General features: G+C 37.0%; 2 protein-coding genes across 3 annotated transcripts; both read left to right on the top strand.

Moving 5' to 3' along the window:
• Positions 1-156: 156 nt before the first annotated feature.
• LOC117479469 (deoxyribonuclease-1-like) lies at positions 157-5,579 on the top strand. Of its 2 annotated transcripts, XM_034126425.1 has the most exons (10): positions 157-902; positions 1,004-1,106; positions 1,401-1,489; positions 1,572-1,658; positions 1,746-1,858; positions 2,623-2,735; positions 3,228-3,385; positions 3,513-3,609; positions 3,757-3,880; positions 5,009-5,579. In XM_034126425.1, the coding sequence occupies exons 2-10, from the start codon at positions 1,026-1,028 to the stop codon at positions 5,128-5,130; spliced, it is 984 nt and encodes a 327-aa protein (XP_033982316.1). In that variant the 5' UTR covers positions 157-902; positions 1,004-1,025; the 3' UTR covers positions 5,131-5,579. The 2 variants fall into 2 exon arrangements, with proteins under 2 accessions (XP_033982316.1, XP_033982315.1); XM_034126424.1 differs by having other exon boundaries at positions 158-1,106.
• Positions 5,580-6,029: 450 nt separating this feature from the next.
• On the top strand, positions 6,030-13,514 carry abtb1 (ankyrin repeat and BTB (POZ) domain containing 1). The gene is made up of 12 exons (XM_034126422.1): positions 6,030-6,289; positions 7,639-7,701; positions 7,789-7,844; positions 7,976-8,120; positions 8,592-8,751; positions 8,850-8,895; positions 9,637-9,753; positions 9,857-9,969; positions 10,571-10,669; positions 10,765-10,932; positions 11,485-11,685; positions 12,450-13,514. Exons 1-12 carry the CDS (start codon positions 6,234-6,236, stop codon positions 12,654-12,656), a joined length of 1,431 nt encoding a protein of 476 aa, XP_033982313.1. The 5' UTR covers positions 6,030-6,233; the 3' UTR covers positions 12,657-13,514.
• The last annotated feature ends 2,538 nt before the right edge of the window (positions 13,515-16,052 follow it).

Below are 16,052 nucleotides of genomic sequence, written 5' to 3'. Positions count from 1 at the left end.
CTCCCATGTTTCAGGTGTGCCGCATTTGAATAATAATGAAGGGGTTTCTGGAGGAAAGCACTGGGTACTTGCTAAATTAAAAAGAAGAAATGTGATTCAAGAAGTATTGAAGAACCAAAATCTTTACTGATAAAGGTTTAAAGCGTGTGTAATCTGAATAATTAATTACATTGGCTTTGTGCCCAAATGAGATTCCATTGTAGCACAAGAGGAAACAGATGAATGGCATTTGGCTCACCTCGTGCTGTCCGGAGTTGTGTGTGTTTTTAAAGTGCCGCTGTTTTATTTTTTTACTGTTTTATGGTCTGATGTATAAGAATGTATACTCTTATGGAGCACTTCTTGACCTGTGCTTTACTAAATAAAGTTGTATTTCTCTAGTGCTTTCCCTTCACCAACAGGTGACACTAGCTGCTAAATGGCAAATATCAATTGATAAGGTTCTACATAAAAGGGGACAATAATAATCTGTACACAAATATCTAGAACATGTACCTTGTCAGATATACTAGTTTTGTGAGAGCCTTATCACACATCTTTTAGTTAACTTCCTGAGATTATACAAATATGATAACATTTGCTATCACATCAGTTATCAACCTTTTCTTTGTGTTAACAGTTAAAATACCTGTTGGAACTGTTACAAACATACTGACACAATGTGAAACGTTATGTCTGTACTGTATGTTGGAGAAACCCGGTTGTAAACAAAAGACTGGGCTGTCTCAAACAATCTTTTATAACTTTTATCTCCTTTTAACTCTCCTATTTCTTTAAAGATGGATTACCCAATCATCTTCTTGCTTTAAAATAACAACCAGCCCTACAGAGAAAACAAGTCTCTCATCAGGTGTGGTTTTATTCTGGAGTTAAGACTGTCCCACTGAACCTGCTCATTCTAGGTGCGTAATGCTGGGAGAAGAATAGCTGTGACTGTGACTGTGTTGTTTTTATATATATATATAAAGAAATACTGAATTATTTAACAGATGTGTTTTTACAGTCTGTATTAGCACTTGTCAGATATGAAGATCGCCTCGTTTAACGCACAGAGGTTCGGACAGACCAAAGTCTCAGATCCAGACGTCCTGTCAGCTCTTGTCAAGGTAACACTCCTCTTTGGTAGACATTCTTATTCAGTAAAAGATCTGTAATGATAACGATAAGGCTGTCGTTTGGAAAAAGTGTTGTTCATGTCACTTCTTTGTGATCTTTGGGATGCAGCCAAGAACGAACAAGAAATAATTGGCGGTTTGAATTATGAAGTGTAAAATGTTTCCTTGATCACACCTTGATAATCACAACTGCTTTTGATAAGGCTGTAATTTATTCAATTTGAGATAAATAAATATCACAAATGACATGCATTAATATAATGTGTCCTTTTTCGTCTTTTGTAGATTGTGTCCCGATACGACATCATAGTGATTATTGAGGTGGTGGATGTGACCGGAGCTGCTGTCAAACTGTTCTTAAAAGAACTAAATGAGTGAGTTTACTTCTTCTTTTTTAAAGAAAATGTGTTTTTTGTTGTTTTAACTATGCGAACGCGTTCTTGATTGTCTTATCAGAGTCAACACGACCCATCACTATGCTCTGCAGCTCAGTGTCCGCCTGGGGAGGAACAGATACAAGGAGCAGTTTTTGTTCCTTTACAGGTAAGATCAAATCACTTTGCCAGACTTTAATACTTTTGAAAAGTTACCATCTAACTGCACTAAAATACATTTTTGTCCCACTAAAAGGGATGATGTTGTTGATCTGGTTGACTGCTATCAATATGAAGACAACCAAGTGAACGACATGGATGCCTTTGCCAGAGAACCATATATTCTCCGCTTTAGACCACACAACACAGGTCAGTCCTACCATGAGTATAAGAAAAACAGGGTGTTTGGATATCAAAGTATAATGACATACTGAACACCTGTGTTGCGTCTGAGTCATGACTATATATGGACCGAAGCAGAGGGCAGGTATATCAGGTTATGTCAGTCAACGGCTCCGGTGTGCATTCACATGTAAGATAAGAGGTGGGAAAAGATCTTGTACTTCAGTAAAAGTAGAAGTACCAGAGTATAGGAATACTCACTCAGTAACAAGTAAAAGTCCTGCATTCCAAATCCTAATATATTAGCATAAACATTTACCAGAAGTAAAATAACTCATTATGCAGATTGGTCCATTTCAGAATAATATACATTATATGTTTTGATTATAATTATTGATGCATTAAAGTGTTATCAAAGCTGGTAAAGGTGCAGATAGTTTTAATTACTTTGTATACTGCTGTGTAGCTTGTGAATTTACTCCAGGTGTAACTATTGTCTTAGTTAAGTGTTGATTACATTTTACATAATTAAGCCACATCTGCAAAGTAACTAAAGGTGTTAATAAATGTAGTGGAGTAAAAGTACACGATTTACCTCTGAATTGTAGTGGAGTAGAAGTACAAAGTAGCAGAAAATGGATATACTCAAGTAAAGTACAAGTATCTCAACATTTTACTTAAGTACAGAACTTGATTAGATGTACTTAGTTACTTTATACCACTGTGTGAGATACGTTGTGACGGGGCATGTAATCGGAGAGATGATCGTTTGTTTGTGTCTGTGGTTACAGTGCTGAAGGACATAGTGCTGATCCCGGTCCACACCAAGCCGTGGGACTCTGAGAGAGAGCTGGATGAGCTGTATGAGGTCTGTCTGGTGGTCAAAGACAAATGGAAAACTGATGTGAGTTGCATGATGTTCAGTATTCAAGTTTCGCGGTTTCACCTTAAAGAAGTGCTTTAATATGTTCAAGGTGGACCAGATGTATTACCATACAGTGGAAAGTATTCTAAGCGGATATAAATGTAACAGGTAAATCTGTGATATAAACATTTAGGTAAATAAAGTCAAGCTTAAAGTCATAGCAAAATACTTGAATTGCTTGATTTACTGTAAATAATCAAATTGAGTTGAGTCTGCTTTACAAAATAAGTATTATACAAAGACTAGTCATGCTTTATCTACATAATAACCTGCAAAAAGCTACTATAATTTTGAAATAGATTAAGCAGGTTTTTTTCTATCAGTGCACATACCTTATTTTATACTCCCATATCAGAGGAATCACACAAACTGTATGGGCTATAAAATATGTTTAAATAATGTTTTGACATAGCTTTCTTGATTACATTTCTTTTATCAGCACTCAAAATGGCAATTTCTGATTTATTTTAGAACATAATGATCCTGGGAGATTTCAATGCAGATGGTGTGTACGTCACCCCTAAGGAGATGCAGGAGATTCGCATCCGCAGCGACAAGAATTTCCATTGGCTAATCCGTGATGACGTGGACACGATGGCAAGAACATCAAACGAACACACCTACGACCGGCATGTGTTCATTCATAAACACCCATCAATTCAGAGGACATTGCTTAAATTGTGGCATACTATTTCTGTCAGGAAGAAGCATTTTTGACCTTATATTTAAACAATGGAATACATTTATTTTCCACAGGATTGTTGTGTATGGAGAAGATATGCTTACAGCCTGTGTGCCAAACTCAGCCAAGCCATTTCATTTCCACAAAGAGTTTGCTATGACTGAAGAAAAGGTGAGTTGCCCCTCATACTGCATCTCATTGTCTCTGTACCTATTACAGTTAAATCTCATCTAATAACCAACATGTTCTGCACTTGCATAACTTGTTTCTCTTTTATTGTAGCAACATTTCTCACTCATTATGTGCATCCTCCCACAGGCCCTGAGGGTGAGCGACCACTACCCTGTGGAGGTAGAGTTACGTAAAGCCCCTCCTTTCTGGATGACAAAGAGCAACGGAAGAAGTGGCAGTGTTGATACATCAGTTCACAGAGCTGTCACAGGTAAAAAACAAAACTGTATAAACTGTAATTTACTGACAGACATGAATTTAAGTATGTGGGAGAGGTGCAAACAGTACTTTGTTTAGACATTTCACTGCAGTGGGGCCCTTTTCAAAGACAGTCATGCACATAATGAAAAGGAATGCTTGGAATTTGGGAGTGTTTCTTGTAAAAATAATTAGTACAGCTTAAGTTAAAAGCTTTACATTTGAAAAAGCAGAGGCTTTTAAAATGTTTGGTAGGAGAAATCTATTTTTAAACAATTAAAATGTCTTTATGGTGATGGTTCAGAAAAAATATCCGAGTTTGTTATTAAGTCTAATACAAAGATTCATTGTTTAAAAGGAGAGTCTTGTGATTTGTGTGTACATGCTTTACATTTGGTGATTGACCAAATCCAATGCTTCTACAGAAATCTCAGTAAATACCAAAACCAATAATATCCTGTGTATTTCCTTTGTGTCCAAAGCCTGAATGATAGAATCCTTTGTGCCATGCTGTAGACCTTTACTACAAAGCCAAACCACAGTTACGCTCGTCAAATTTAAGTCAAAAATCAGAAATGACTTTTTTTCATCCATTTGTTTTTCACTATTAAAACTCACTTCAATTAGTTTATATCCAACAGCCTTACTCACAAGAGCGCCAAATCCAAGGCATGAAATATTTTCCAAAACATACACTATTTTTCTAATGTTAAAGTAAAGTTCAGTAAAAACTGGGGTCAGGCTGTTTAAGGTGGTCTTCAGACGAAATGTGCTTGGGGCTGAAGTCTCTGACAAGGCAGGAAGTTGAAAAGTATTTAGAGGCACAAACACACTAAATGCATTCAATGTGTTTTCCTCTCTCTTTACTTTTTACATTTTGCTGAAAATAACAACAGATTACAATCAGCCTTTAAGATAAAAGTATAGTCTACTAACACTTGTGTTTATTTTCTCTTGTGCACTTGAGTAAATGTTTTAAATGATACCATATTGCAGCAGATTTCAACCCAAACATTGAGGCACTAAAGCCCAATCATTTGCGAGACCATGGCAATTTGAACTAAAAGTTGAAAAAAAGAATCCAGTGACAGTTATTACACACTATGTCTGTCATTAATTAAGTGTTTTTTTCCTCTTACAGAAAGTCTGCAGGATGATGTGTTGAAACTGCAGAAGGAAAACCTCCTGCTGGAGCGAGAAAAACTTCAACTACTGATCACTTTATTAAAACAGCGGCTTTCCACACTCAAGCTCAAACAATGACTACAAGATCTCAAACACGACTGATTTTGCTAAGCTGTATTTTTTTAAATACATAATGGTTTCACAAATGAAGGTTGTCCTTTTTATTGTTATCTAATCAGATAAATAGCAGTGGATTGTGGCCTGACTGTATCCTTAAACTTTACATCAAATAAATAGGTGTTTTTACAAAACTAAACAAATAATAATACATGTGATAATGATGTAAGCATTTAAATAAGTTATGAATGTGAATGTAAGGAAAACATAATATTGGTGTGAGCAATATGTAAAACTATTGTCTAATTTGATAATCAAAAAGTCTACCTAGACAGATAATATATGTATGTTTTATAATATTTTAGTGCAGAGTGAAATACCCCTGACTCTTTTATTTGTTCTAATTGTATATCATATCCCCGGTATGTATTATGTTATTCTGTTAATAATAAAAATGAGATGGAATGGATGATTGGTTTGTCTGGTCTATTGGTCAGACAGTGAAATTATGAGTTTATAATGATGATCTCTAAAAACTTCAAAAAATAAATGTTTAATTAAAGAGCAACTGTACATTTTTTGGTTCAGTGTTTATCGTAGTAAACAGATCGAACGTGTGCTGCATTCAAGTGACCGGCGTAAGCTCCGATATCCAGCGTTCTGTAGCTGTTATAACGACCTGACACCTCTATGCCTGACACTTAGGATATTTAAGTTATATATCTGCGGTTATAAATATAAAAATGCATTTAAGTTGATGTTGTTAGATTACATGTATACGTTTTAAACTCATGTAATGTAAAAATAATAATACAGCGTTACATGACTTTTGAAGGAAAAACATAGAGAATAATAAACGCTTGCTGTCGTGTGGATTCTTAATTTACGGTTTTTTTGCACAGCAAGTGAAGTGAACACGCATTAGACACGTGACTACCGGACCACTTCCACCACAACACGGAGGAGGAACCCTGCAGACTGTCAACAACATTGCAACAGAGCTGACAGTAAACACACTTTTACAACATCGAGCAAACCCTGAAGCTACACAACATCATCGCTGACCTGTCCTGCAGACAGGCCGTTTCAATGCATCACAGAGGACCGAAAACACCGCGGCGATCATGGATGTTTCCGATCTGTTTAGTAGTTGCAAAAAGGGCGACATTTTTAGAGTCAGGTAAACAACGGCTCAGCTGACGTTTTTGGCTTGGATGTCTTTGGTTGTGTGTTATGACTGTATTTGTATTCTGTTTTCCTCATTTCTGTCTTACAAAACATGTCTTATGTATTTGGCCTGCACTGCACGTCTTGCAGGTAAACTCTAAGCTAACTGCGTTGTTATTGCAAGGTAAACATTGAGGTAAACACGGAAGGGTTGCTAACTTTAGCTCTTTATGACCCAGCTGATAACTGTAGCTGTCCTTGATGTTTGTAAACCACTAGTATAATTTGTTGATACAGCGTAGTTAAGATACTATCTGTCAGTGTTGGATGGCCTATTTACCAGACATGAATTAATGCTGTCCAGCACCACACCTTGTGCTTAATACTGAATGATATGGGACATGTTCTCTGCTTTAGGGCATTCAAAAATATCCAAAGATAACTAACTTAGCTGTGGTAATGTTTAAAGTTATGTTGCAGCAGGGCGTCCCATTAGAACTGGGCACTTTAGTGTTTTCCATGTAAACTGTTGCCAAATATTGATGATGAGTGTTGTAAGCTCGGTGTGCTTTAGCCACGCCTTGCACAGGCATGATGGCAGTTTAGGGCAGTCAACGCAATTATTGCCTTCTTTTCCATAAATTCCTCTATGCATTTTGTTAGAAAACATATAAATAAAATAATGCTGATTTAAAAGCAATTTAATGCATAACCATATTTTAACTTAAACTGCTGGTGGTTAATTATCTTTTTCAAACTCTATTTCCAACAGAAAAAACTCTTCTTACTAATCTTTTTGTACAGATACAATGAACTAAATACCAACAAAATGTTGAGACTGAAGTCCCAAAAACAAACTATCTGAGATCACTGTACATCTCTCTGCCTGCTGCTAATAAGCTCCTAATTGGCAATATTTAAAAGCTGCACCATGTAACAACACCTTTATATACCTGTTAACAGCAAGATCTTTGATATTCTATCTAATCAGAGCCACAGAACATTAAACAGTCCCTCCTTATTTTTTTACAGACAAACCGACTGCAATTACCTGCAAATTATCAGTACAATACCTAGCTTAACTATCGAGATTTCCAAACTTGTTGGAACAAGGCAACAAACCAGCATAGAATAAAAAATCAAAATCAAAAAATCATCAGAAAATTCAGCTTTATACCAAATAAACCTTATGTTTTTAAATGTATGCAGCCATGTGAACAGTGCCTCTCACCCATTTTCCACCTTGCATTTTGCTCCAGTGTGATGCGCCCTTTTGATTTTCTCTCAAAATGTTTGACATTATATACATTGTAGTCAGGTTCTGGTTTGTCACTGTTAACACTTATTTATTCTCTCTTTCAGATACCTTGTTGAACAAAGAGATGTGGACCTCAATGTGAGAGATAACTGGGACAGCAGCCCTTTGTAAGTACAATATAAGGAGGTATAATTCTCTGGATAACACACGATCATTACACCTCCAACTTAAAATGTGAACACTTTGCTCTCCAGGTATTATGCTTGTCTCTGTGGCCATGATGAGCTCGTCCAGTACCTGTTGGCTAGTGGTACGTTTGATTATGTAATGCAAACATAATAAAAGCATAAAAACGATATGGTGTGATTTCAGCATTATAAATCACACTGAAATAAATGTTCTGTCGTATAATCAGTTTTATTATATTTGCTTTGCTTCCAGGTGCTAGGTGTGAGGCCAACACGTTTGATGGCGAGAGGTGTTTGTACTGCTGTCTGAATGACTCTGTTCGACGCCTGCTCAAAGATTATAAGTGCATCACTGTGCGCGCCATGCAGCGGGATGATTACAACTACTTCCTGCACATGTAAGTTTGCCATTCATTTAAAAGAAATATATTCTCGAGTTAAAAGAAACAAGAAGAATGAAATGCAAAAGCACAGTTTAGTACCTTTAAAGTTTATGTTGAATCTATGGCTCCCACAGGATTGTTGACATCCACCTGGATTCATCTACTAATTTATAGACACATGCATTTTCAAGCATTTGGACTACCTATGTTGTAAATGTATTATCTTTTCAATTTACACAAGGCATCTATTGCACGTCTGTCCGTCCTGGGAGAGGGATCCCTCCTCTGTTGCTCCATTTTTCCCCATTAACTTTTGAGTTTCTTTAGAAGTTTTTTCTTGCCCGATGTGAGGGTCCAAGGACAGAGGGTGTCATATTCTGTACAAACTGTAAAGTCCACTAAGACAAATGTTAAATGTGTGATATTGGGCTATATAAATAAACATTGATTGATTGATTGATACATATTTGTGCTTTTGCTTTCCAGGTTACTGGAGCAGGGTTTACAGAGCGATGTCAAGTTCCTGGTTCATGGACAAATATTTACAGCCCACCGATGTGTTCTCAGTGCACGCTCAGAGTACTTCACTGATATGTTTGAGACCAAATGGAAAGGGAAGAACCTGATCACACTCAAACATCCGTTGGTAGGTAGAATTAGTGTCTGATTCAATTAGATGTTTGTTGCTAATATACAAACTGCAGGCATATCTTGTGTATCTACATCTGTATGGTTTGATTTCAGGTGAACCCTGCAGCCTTTGGAGCCATCCTGCAGTATTCCTACACTGGTGAGCTGACAATATTTTGCCTTCTACATTATATTATACGATACGATACGATAATACTTTATTGGTCAGATCAAGTCTGAAATTTGACTTGCATCACAGCAGCTCCATGTCCAACACCAACATAGACACATATCCAGACACAATACATGAAACACAAACAACGAACATTTAACATAACATCACAATTACTGAGAGAAAACATTTTCATTGGTCACAGTATTAAGACTTAGCAAGAAACTTTAGTCCGTCTGTTAGTTACAAGTATAATTCTGAAATATTAGAGAGAGAAAAAGAATACTTTACCTTCATGATAAATATAAAAAACTATATTTTCCATACATTTTGTTTTTAATAGATTATTATTGTAACTTGTGTAATTTGAACTTCATAAGAAATAAGATTAAATTCAAGGTACCTTTCAATTATACTGTATTATATTATGTCTGCATTATGACAATATTCAGGGGCCTATATGAACATGGAAAAGATGTCCTACTGTAATTCTTCCAATAATGATTTTAATGTAAGTGATGAGGGAAAAGGAACACAGTCCTTCATAGAGAAGGACAAATAAGCACTTTAAAGTCCAATATCATTAGAAATGTGAATACAGTCAGGTCATGTTTACATACAACTGCCATGCTTATATTGGTCTACTTTATGTGTAGTCATGTCAAGCAGAACAATTGAAAAGTTAAGGAGTCAAAATCTTTTCGTTCATCCTATTTCCTTATGTTACAGGACGAATGGATATCGATATAAGCCTCGTGGAGGACTGCACACGACTAGCTAAACAGTGTAAAATGGAAGACTTTATCGAGGAAATGGAGAATAAATGCAAACAGTTGTACGAATTTGGTAAGAAAGCTCTCTTGGTTCAGGTTCCTACCAAGGGTTTGACTTTTTCACACTTTAGTTATGTGACGTCTGACCTGTCTTTTTGTCTTTCCTCACACTGCAGTGTTCAACAAGCCAGGAATCTGTGTTAAGGTTCTCAGCCTGGAGCCTCACATCTCTCAACTTCAGGAGGAGATGGCTCAGTTAGCAGACTGTGCACTTCCCACTGATCTAAGAGTAAGGATACTTTGGCAAAACTCATCATATTTTAATGGGATAAAGGATCGGAGTCATCGGACCTCTGGATTTGAAGTTATCAGAGAATAGAGCTAAGTTAGCGCCCTGTGTCCCCCAAACAGCGTCAGATAATTAACAAAGGCAAGGCAAGGCACGTTTACTGATATAGCACCTTTCAACACATGGCAATTCCAAGTGCTTTACAAAAATGAAATACATTAAGAGCATTAAGAAATAGTGCAGCGGAAACACGTTACAAAAAAGGCATTTAAAAAGCAAAGAGAATAAAATAAACATAAAACAAGCTAATTGATCAAATACAAGAATAACAGTTACAGTGCAGTGTAAGGTATGAATAGCTGCGGGAAAAATAAAAGTCTTCAGCCTGGTTTAAAGAAGTAAGAGTTGCAGCGGACCTGCATGTTTCTGGTAGTTTGTTCCAAATATTTGGGGCATAACAAAATTCTCATGATCCAATGCTACCTCGTGCCGTCTTTTGTTATTGTTTTGATTGAGAGACCCCTAGTGGCAGGAAATTACATAATGTGAGTTTGATAAGACTATTTTGACTTGTCTTTATCCTGTTGAATCTCTTGCTCAGGTTGGATTTGGTGAACTTCCCTTTAACGGAGTCGACCGCTTCCCTACCTATCCTGACATCTGCTTCAGAGTTGATGGTTTCGACTTTCTATGTCATAAGGTACAACGACAAAGCTCACACAACATTCCTGAGGTATTTTACAAAACTCTTGTCATTCAAATGAATATTAAAGTTTTTATTGTGTGTGTCTCCAGGCGTTTTTCTGCGGACGTAGTGATTATTTTAAAGCCTTGCTGGAGGACCACTTCAGTGAGGGAGGGCAGCTGCAGTCCCAGCCCAGCACTCCAGTGATTACTTTACACAATATTTCCCATGAAATATTCATCCACGTCATGTATTACATCTACACTGATAACACAGAGGTTAGTGCAGAATTTATGTCTGATATCATTTTGTGGAATTCATTATCAAGGATGCAAACTTATAATTCAGTGAGAACAATTGTCTGTTGTTATGACAAGGAGTCATAACAACAGACAAGCAAACAAAGGCATCACCTCCAGTTCATGGCTAACAAACTACCTACTGTTAGGTATAAGGCTTTAAAGAAAAAAAAAGTGTGTGTGCATATAGGTGTGTCATAAATGATAGTTTAACTATATATTGTTTAATTATCGCTACATTATTTGATAGCAATACTAACTCTTTTAAGAGCTCTTTTTGCTGTATTTCATATTAAATCCGTACTTTATTTTACACTTTTAAACTTTAAACATCTATAACCATTTTTATATTAACAATGGATCACATGAATACCCACTAAACAGTATGACAAGACTCTGAATGCTAATGCAGCTCCATGTCTGCTGGATGTATAACTAGGCAACTGAATGCTAACAGGTGGTTAAATGTTATGTTTACAGTTGTTTCCACGGTTAATGTTTAAAAATGGACTGATTATCTTTTATGTCCAGTTCATTACAGAGGATGTTTTTGATGTGCTGTGCGTGGCCGACATGTACCTGCTGCCGGGGCTGAAGCGTCTTTGTGGGAAGACTCTTGCTAAGACTATTTGTGAGGACAACGTTCTGTACATGTGGAAGATGGCAAAGCTCTTCCGTCTCTCTCGGCTTGAAGATCAGTGCACCGAGTTCATGGCCAAAATCATTGAGCGGGTAGGTGTCCATTTTGAGACTGGAAAGGGCTTTATTTTGGCTCGATAACAACAGTGTCTGTGATGTCACAGCGGGTGGCTCAAGGGCAAACAACACTACATGTCTTTATGTTGAATATGAACCTGGAGCCAGCAGGTGTTTAGATTAGTTTAGCATGAAGACTGAAGGCGGGGGAAAAAAGTAACCGCTCCTGGCAAAGAATAGTTTGGCACCTAACTAACCATAAAACCAAATTTGGTTATTTTTGCATTTTGTTTTGGGTACGGTTTTAAATATTAAATATCTACATTAGTGAGCTTTAGAGGTGCTAGTAAGCAGATTTGTCTTACCTTTGGACCGCGCATGCTAGTTGTTTCCAATTGTTTCCAGTCTTTATGCTAAGCTAACCTTGTTCTAGCTTTTGCCTTGTACTAAGCAAACAGACATGAGAGTTCTGTCGACCTTCTCATCCAACTCTTAGCAAATACCAATTGGGAGAATTTCCAATTATGCTGAAGTATATCTTTGAATTGCTCCCATAAAGTTAACTAGCTTCTGAAGGACAGCAAAAAGTAATGTTCTGTGTTTTCAGAGGAGTGTCTCTACTGTGACCTTTGGCATAAGGATGTTTATAGATATACAAGGGACATGGGCGTTTTGGCCATTCACAAACAATTGATACCTGCAAGCTAAAGTGGATGTTCTGGATGCTCAGCCCCCCCCTCATAATGCATCCTCCCCCCTCATAATGCATTCACACCTGTCTTACCTATGACCTTTCCCAGCTGGTGGAGCAGGACGAGTTTGCAGAGCTCATCAAAGAGGATGCTGCATCGTTGGAGGAGCGACAAGAGACCGACTCCATCCCCGTTGTGGACGAAATCCGTTTCCACATCACCAGCAATGTGCAGACTTACAGCGCAATCGAAGAGGCCAATCAGAAACTGGAAGCCTTGGAGGAGCTGCTCACCAGCATCAATATTGAATGTTGAGGTGTTCTAGTTTGTGGCTGCCGCAGAGCTGGAAGTTTGTTTTTTTGCAAGGTGGATGCTTTGGGAGGAGGCATATGGTGGTGCAAACATCTGTAGAAAGAAAAAACATATGTCTTTGAGTTTTTAAGTTTAATTTTATTTACAGTATATTGAACAGAATATATATTTTCAAAGGATGTTCTGCTGCATATTCAGCTATAGCTCAAATTATTCATTGAGTGAGACATATCAAAAGATACAGTACTTGGTGTAAAGTAGCAAGTTCTGCAAGATAAGTTTTGTGTACAATATATTTACATAAAGATATCTTTAAATTACCAATGCATGGATTCAGAAGGTGCTACAATTTAGAAGAGATGGCTATTTGAGTTATTTTAAAATGTACTTTGACCCCAGCAAAGTTCAGAACCAGCACTTATGAAGAACTTTATGAAATGTTATGTTTGTTCACTTCATACATCCAGAAATGTTTTTAAACTCTCAATCTTAATTTTAAGTTGAAAATATAGTTTTATGATGTATTTCACGTGCTAAAGAATGACAACTTTTATTTTTAATTTCACAGCACTATTCAACTAGTAACAATACTCCAGTGTGACACTTATTCCTACATTTATTGCCCATTTTCCTGCACTTTGTTTAATTTGAAAGAAAATTCCCCCTGCTGCTTGTATGACAGCAAGCCTCCCTCTCCCAGTGTGTGCTCAAGAAAGAAATTCTGAAACTATCTTGCATGTAAAATCCACCATCAGCATAGGGAGGTTTTAAGTAATATCCACTACTAAGTCACTATGCTTTATATAAAATGGATAAATAACTGCTCTTGGGTTTGGCAATTAAAGGTAGCATTGCAAAAACCAGTAGTGTTGTATTCTTTTGTCATTTTTTAAGTGTGCCATCTGGGCTCCATTAAATGTATTCTGTTGTAGATATATATCCTCCTGAGACCCAGAAAGAAAAAGGTTTCAAATTTCCTTTTTTTTGATCACACAAGTCTTTAGGGTGGTATAAGCATAATGACTAACAAAAACTGAACAAATGTATTTTTATTTTTGTTTTATTGTGTGTCCTTTGTAGAGGACATCGGGTGTTAGTTATGCGAAACATAGTATACAAACAACATTAACATACAAGTACAACATTAGAGCACAACAACTCAATGCAACAAATATTGAGCCCTCATTTGTAGTACTCCATCCTTTTTTGAAATGCAGAGATACATCTGACACTTGAGGCACTTGATGTATGTTTTCCCACTGCATCCGTCTGCCATGAACCCTACAGAAACCTAAGTGTTAGTTTTGGCCCACAGTGGACTCCATTTGTGTTGTGTAAAATGGGGGAAATAAAAAGTTAGCAAATCCCCATGTCCTCCTCAGAGGACATTCATAAAAACATTTCGTTTTCGGTCAAATAAGTATTACACTGCTCTGAAAACTCACTACACTAACTCCTAAGATGTTCCCTTACTATAATTAATTAAAAATATTGAACTCACAACACTGGTAATTACAAAATTACAAACTTACCATTTCTCTTTCTATAAATAGTGCTTGTGTTGATGGACGCCATTTTGAAATACAATGAAATTATCTTTTTCAAAGCCACACCCCCCACGTCATATGTTTGAAAAGCCCAGGATGTCCTCTGTGGAGTACAATTGGACTTAATGCTGTGGCATGTATAACCTCAAAGTAATGGACCAAAACCCAATGTGCTCCACAGAGGACAAAAATGAATGGGTGGGTCTCTAGAGAATATATCATTAATCACTTTTTTTTATATTGTAAGTCTATAGGTCCTTCTAATACTTTGGACACGAGTGAAATATCTCAACAACTACGGAAAGAATTGACATAACATGTTTAACAGAGAGTCATGCCTCTAACTGGATGATCACTTTATTTAGCGCCATCATGTGGTTGAAATGTAATGTTGTCAAACACTTTGGTTTATTGCTCAATGAAATGACTTCAGTCTTCAACTGGCATTAGTTTACACCTCAGCTGCACTGGTTACACTATATTTTATTACCCTCTATTTAGCGATAATAGGCCTACTATATTTAAATGTCATACATTACAGCCAAATGTAGTTAAGCAGATAGGGCAACAGTGTTTATACACAATATGTGTACCTCCTATGAACACAATTTATAAGACTTGTACAATATTGCCAATCATTGCTCATTGTTATTTACACACCAACCTTTACTTTTGGGTGACCACTGAATGAGGTAATGCTGAAAAATACTATACATTACAACCACATTGTAGTGTGTAGAATGTTAACATGCTCAAATAAGATGGAGAACACAGGGAAACCACACACCTGCTTACCATCCATGTTAGCTTACTGGTGTTAGCATTTAGCTAGTTAAACACTTGTAGCTCTGTAGTCCACAGTTCAGCCATTGTTATGGTGAAAACAGATGTTGAAAACCGTGTGGAAGCACATCTTTTGAGGGCATCAGCACAAAAAAAAAAATAATAATACTGTAAGCATTGGGTTGAGAGGTCATGTGTTTTGGGCATGCGCAGTCTGTCCTGCAGTTGTGAGGCAGAGCGTGTGGGTGACTCGACAAAAAGTACTAAAGTTCCTGAGTTCTTGTTACACCGAAGTATCTTTGAAGCCTTAACACCTCGGACGTTACAATACAAGTAACAATATACTTTTTTCCTATTGTGCATTTCTCAAATGGTTCAAAAATGCTTTCCTTAAAAAAACAGCAGATAAACAGAAACAACAATTAAATACAAACAACAGAGGGACAGCAACAACGTAAAATCCTGAACGATGAAAAAATACATATTTTTTTTAAATATGTATGGCCGGGTGGGCTGATGATTCTGAATCCCAGCAGCAACATACAATACAGTTGTATTAATCAGAAAACACTTTCTATGAATGTATATTTTAAGATCAAGTTTAGGAAGGCACCTACAGATGGCGCCATTTCTCATTTTATCATCCTTGAGGTTGTTGTGAGTTGACTCAGAAATACATCTCGTGCCTTGTGAGAAACAAATGAATCCATCACCCATGTCTCTCTATTCATGGTTACATGTTATGAATGGGGCCTTTTAACAGTGGTCCATTTTTCAAATCAGTGATTTATCTCAAGTCCACAAAGCTGGGAAGAAAGGCAGTAAATAAGGTGCTGTTACATGTTTGCAGGGATAGAAAGTTGTTGGCCTGTGTACTTGCCCTATGGTTTAAAAATGAGCGTCCTGGTGGGCTTCATCACCCGTGTTTCAAAGACTCTTGGAGGGGAATACAAATCTCTACGTCACCTTAATGGACCCCTGAGGTGGGTGAGCTCAAATCCCAACAGGGGAGCAGAGCTGCCATTAAAAGACATAGGGTGCAGACGTGCAGTTCAACTGAAACACTAAC

Source organism: Trematomus bernacchii, unplaced genomic scaffold, assembly GCF_902827165.1.
Source record: "Trematomus bernacchii unplaced genomic scaffold, fTreBer1.1, whole genome shotgun sequence".
Taxonomy (NCBI): domain Eukaryota; kingdom Metazoa; phylum Chordata; class Actinopteri; order Perciformes; family Nototheniidae; genus Trematomus; species Trematomus bernacchii.
The sequence above is the reverse complement of the archived record's forward strand: the minus strand, read 5'-3'. Positions and strand labels throughout refer to the sequence as shown.

Excerpts from the sequence above, each read along its gene's own strand:
- abtb1 (XM_034126422.1), top strand. The coding sequence starts at position 6,234 with ATGGATGTTTCCGATCTGTTTAGTAGTTGCAAAAAGGGCGACATTTTT. Across the intron at positions 8,896-9,636 it reads CCTGCAGTATTCCTACACTG|GACGAATGGATATCGATATA; the intron begins GTGAGCTGACAA and ends CTTATGTTACAG. Across the intron at positions 9,970-10,570 it reads CACTTCCCACTGATCTAAGA|GTTGGATTTGGTGAACTTCC; the intron begins GTAAGGATACTT and ends TCTCTTGCTCAG.
- LOC117479469 (XM_034126425.1), top strand. The coding sequence starts at position 1,026 with ATGAAGATCGCCTCGTTTAACGCACAGAGGTTCGGACAGACCAAAGTC. Across the intron at positions 1,490-1,571 it reads TTCTTAAAAGAACTAAATGA|AGTCAACACGACCCATCACT; the intron begins GTGAGTTTACTT and ends TTGTCTTATCAG. Across the intron at positions 3,881-5,008 it reads AGTTCACAGAGCTGTCACAG|AAAGTCTGCAGGATGATGTG; the intron begins GTAAAAAACAAA and ends TTCCTCTTACAG.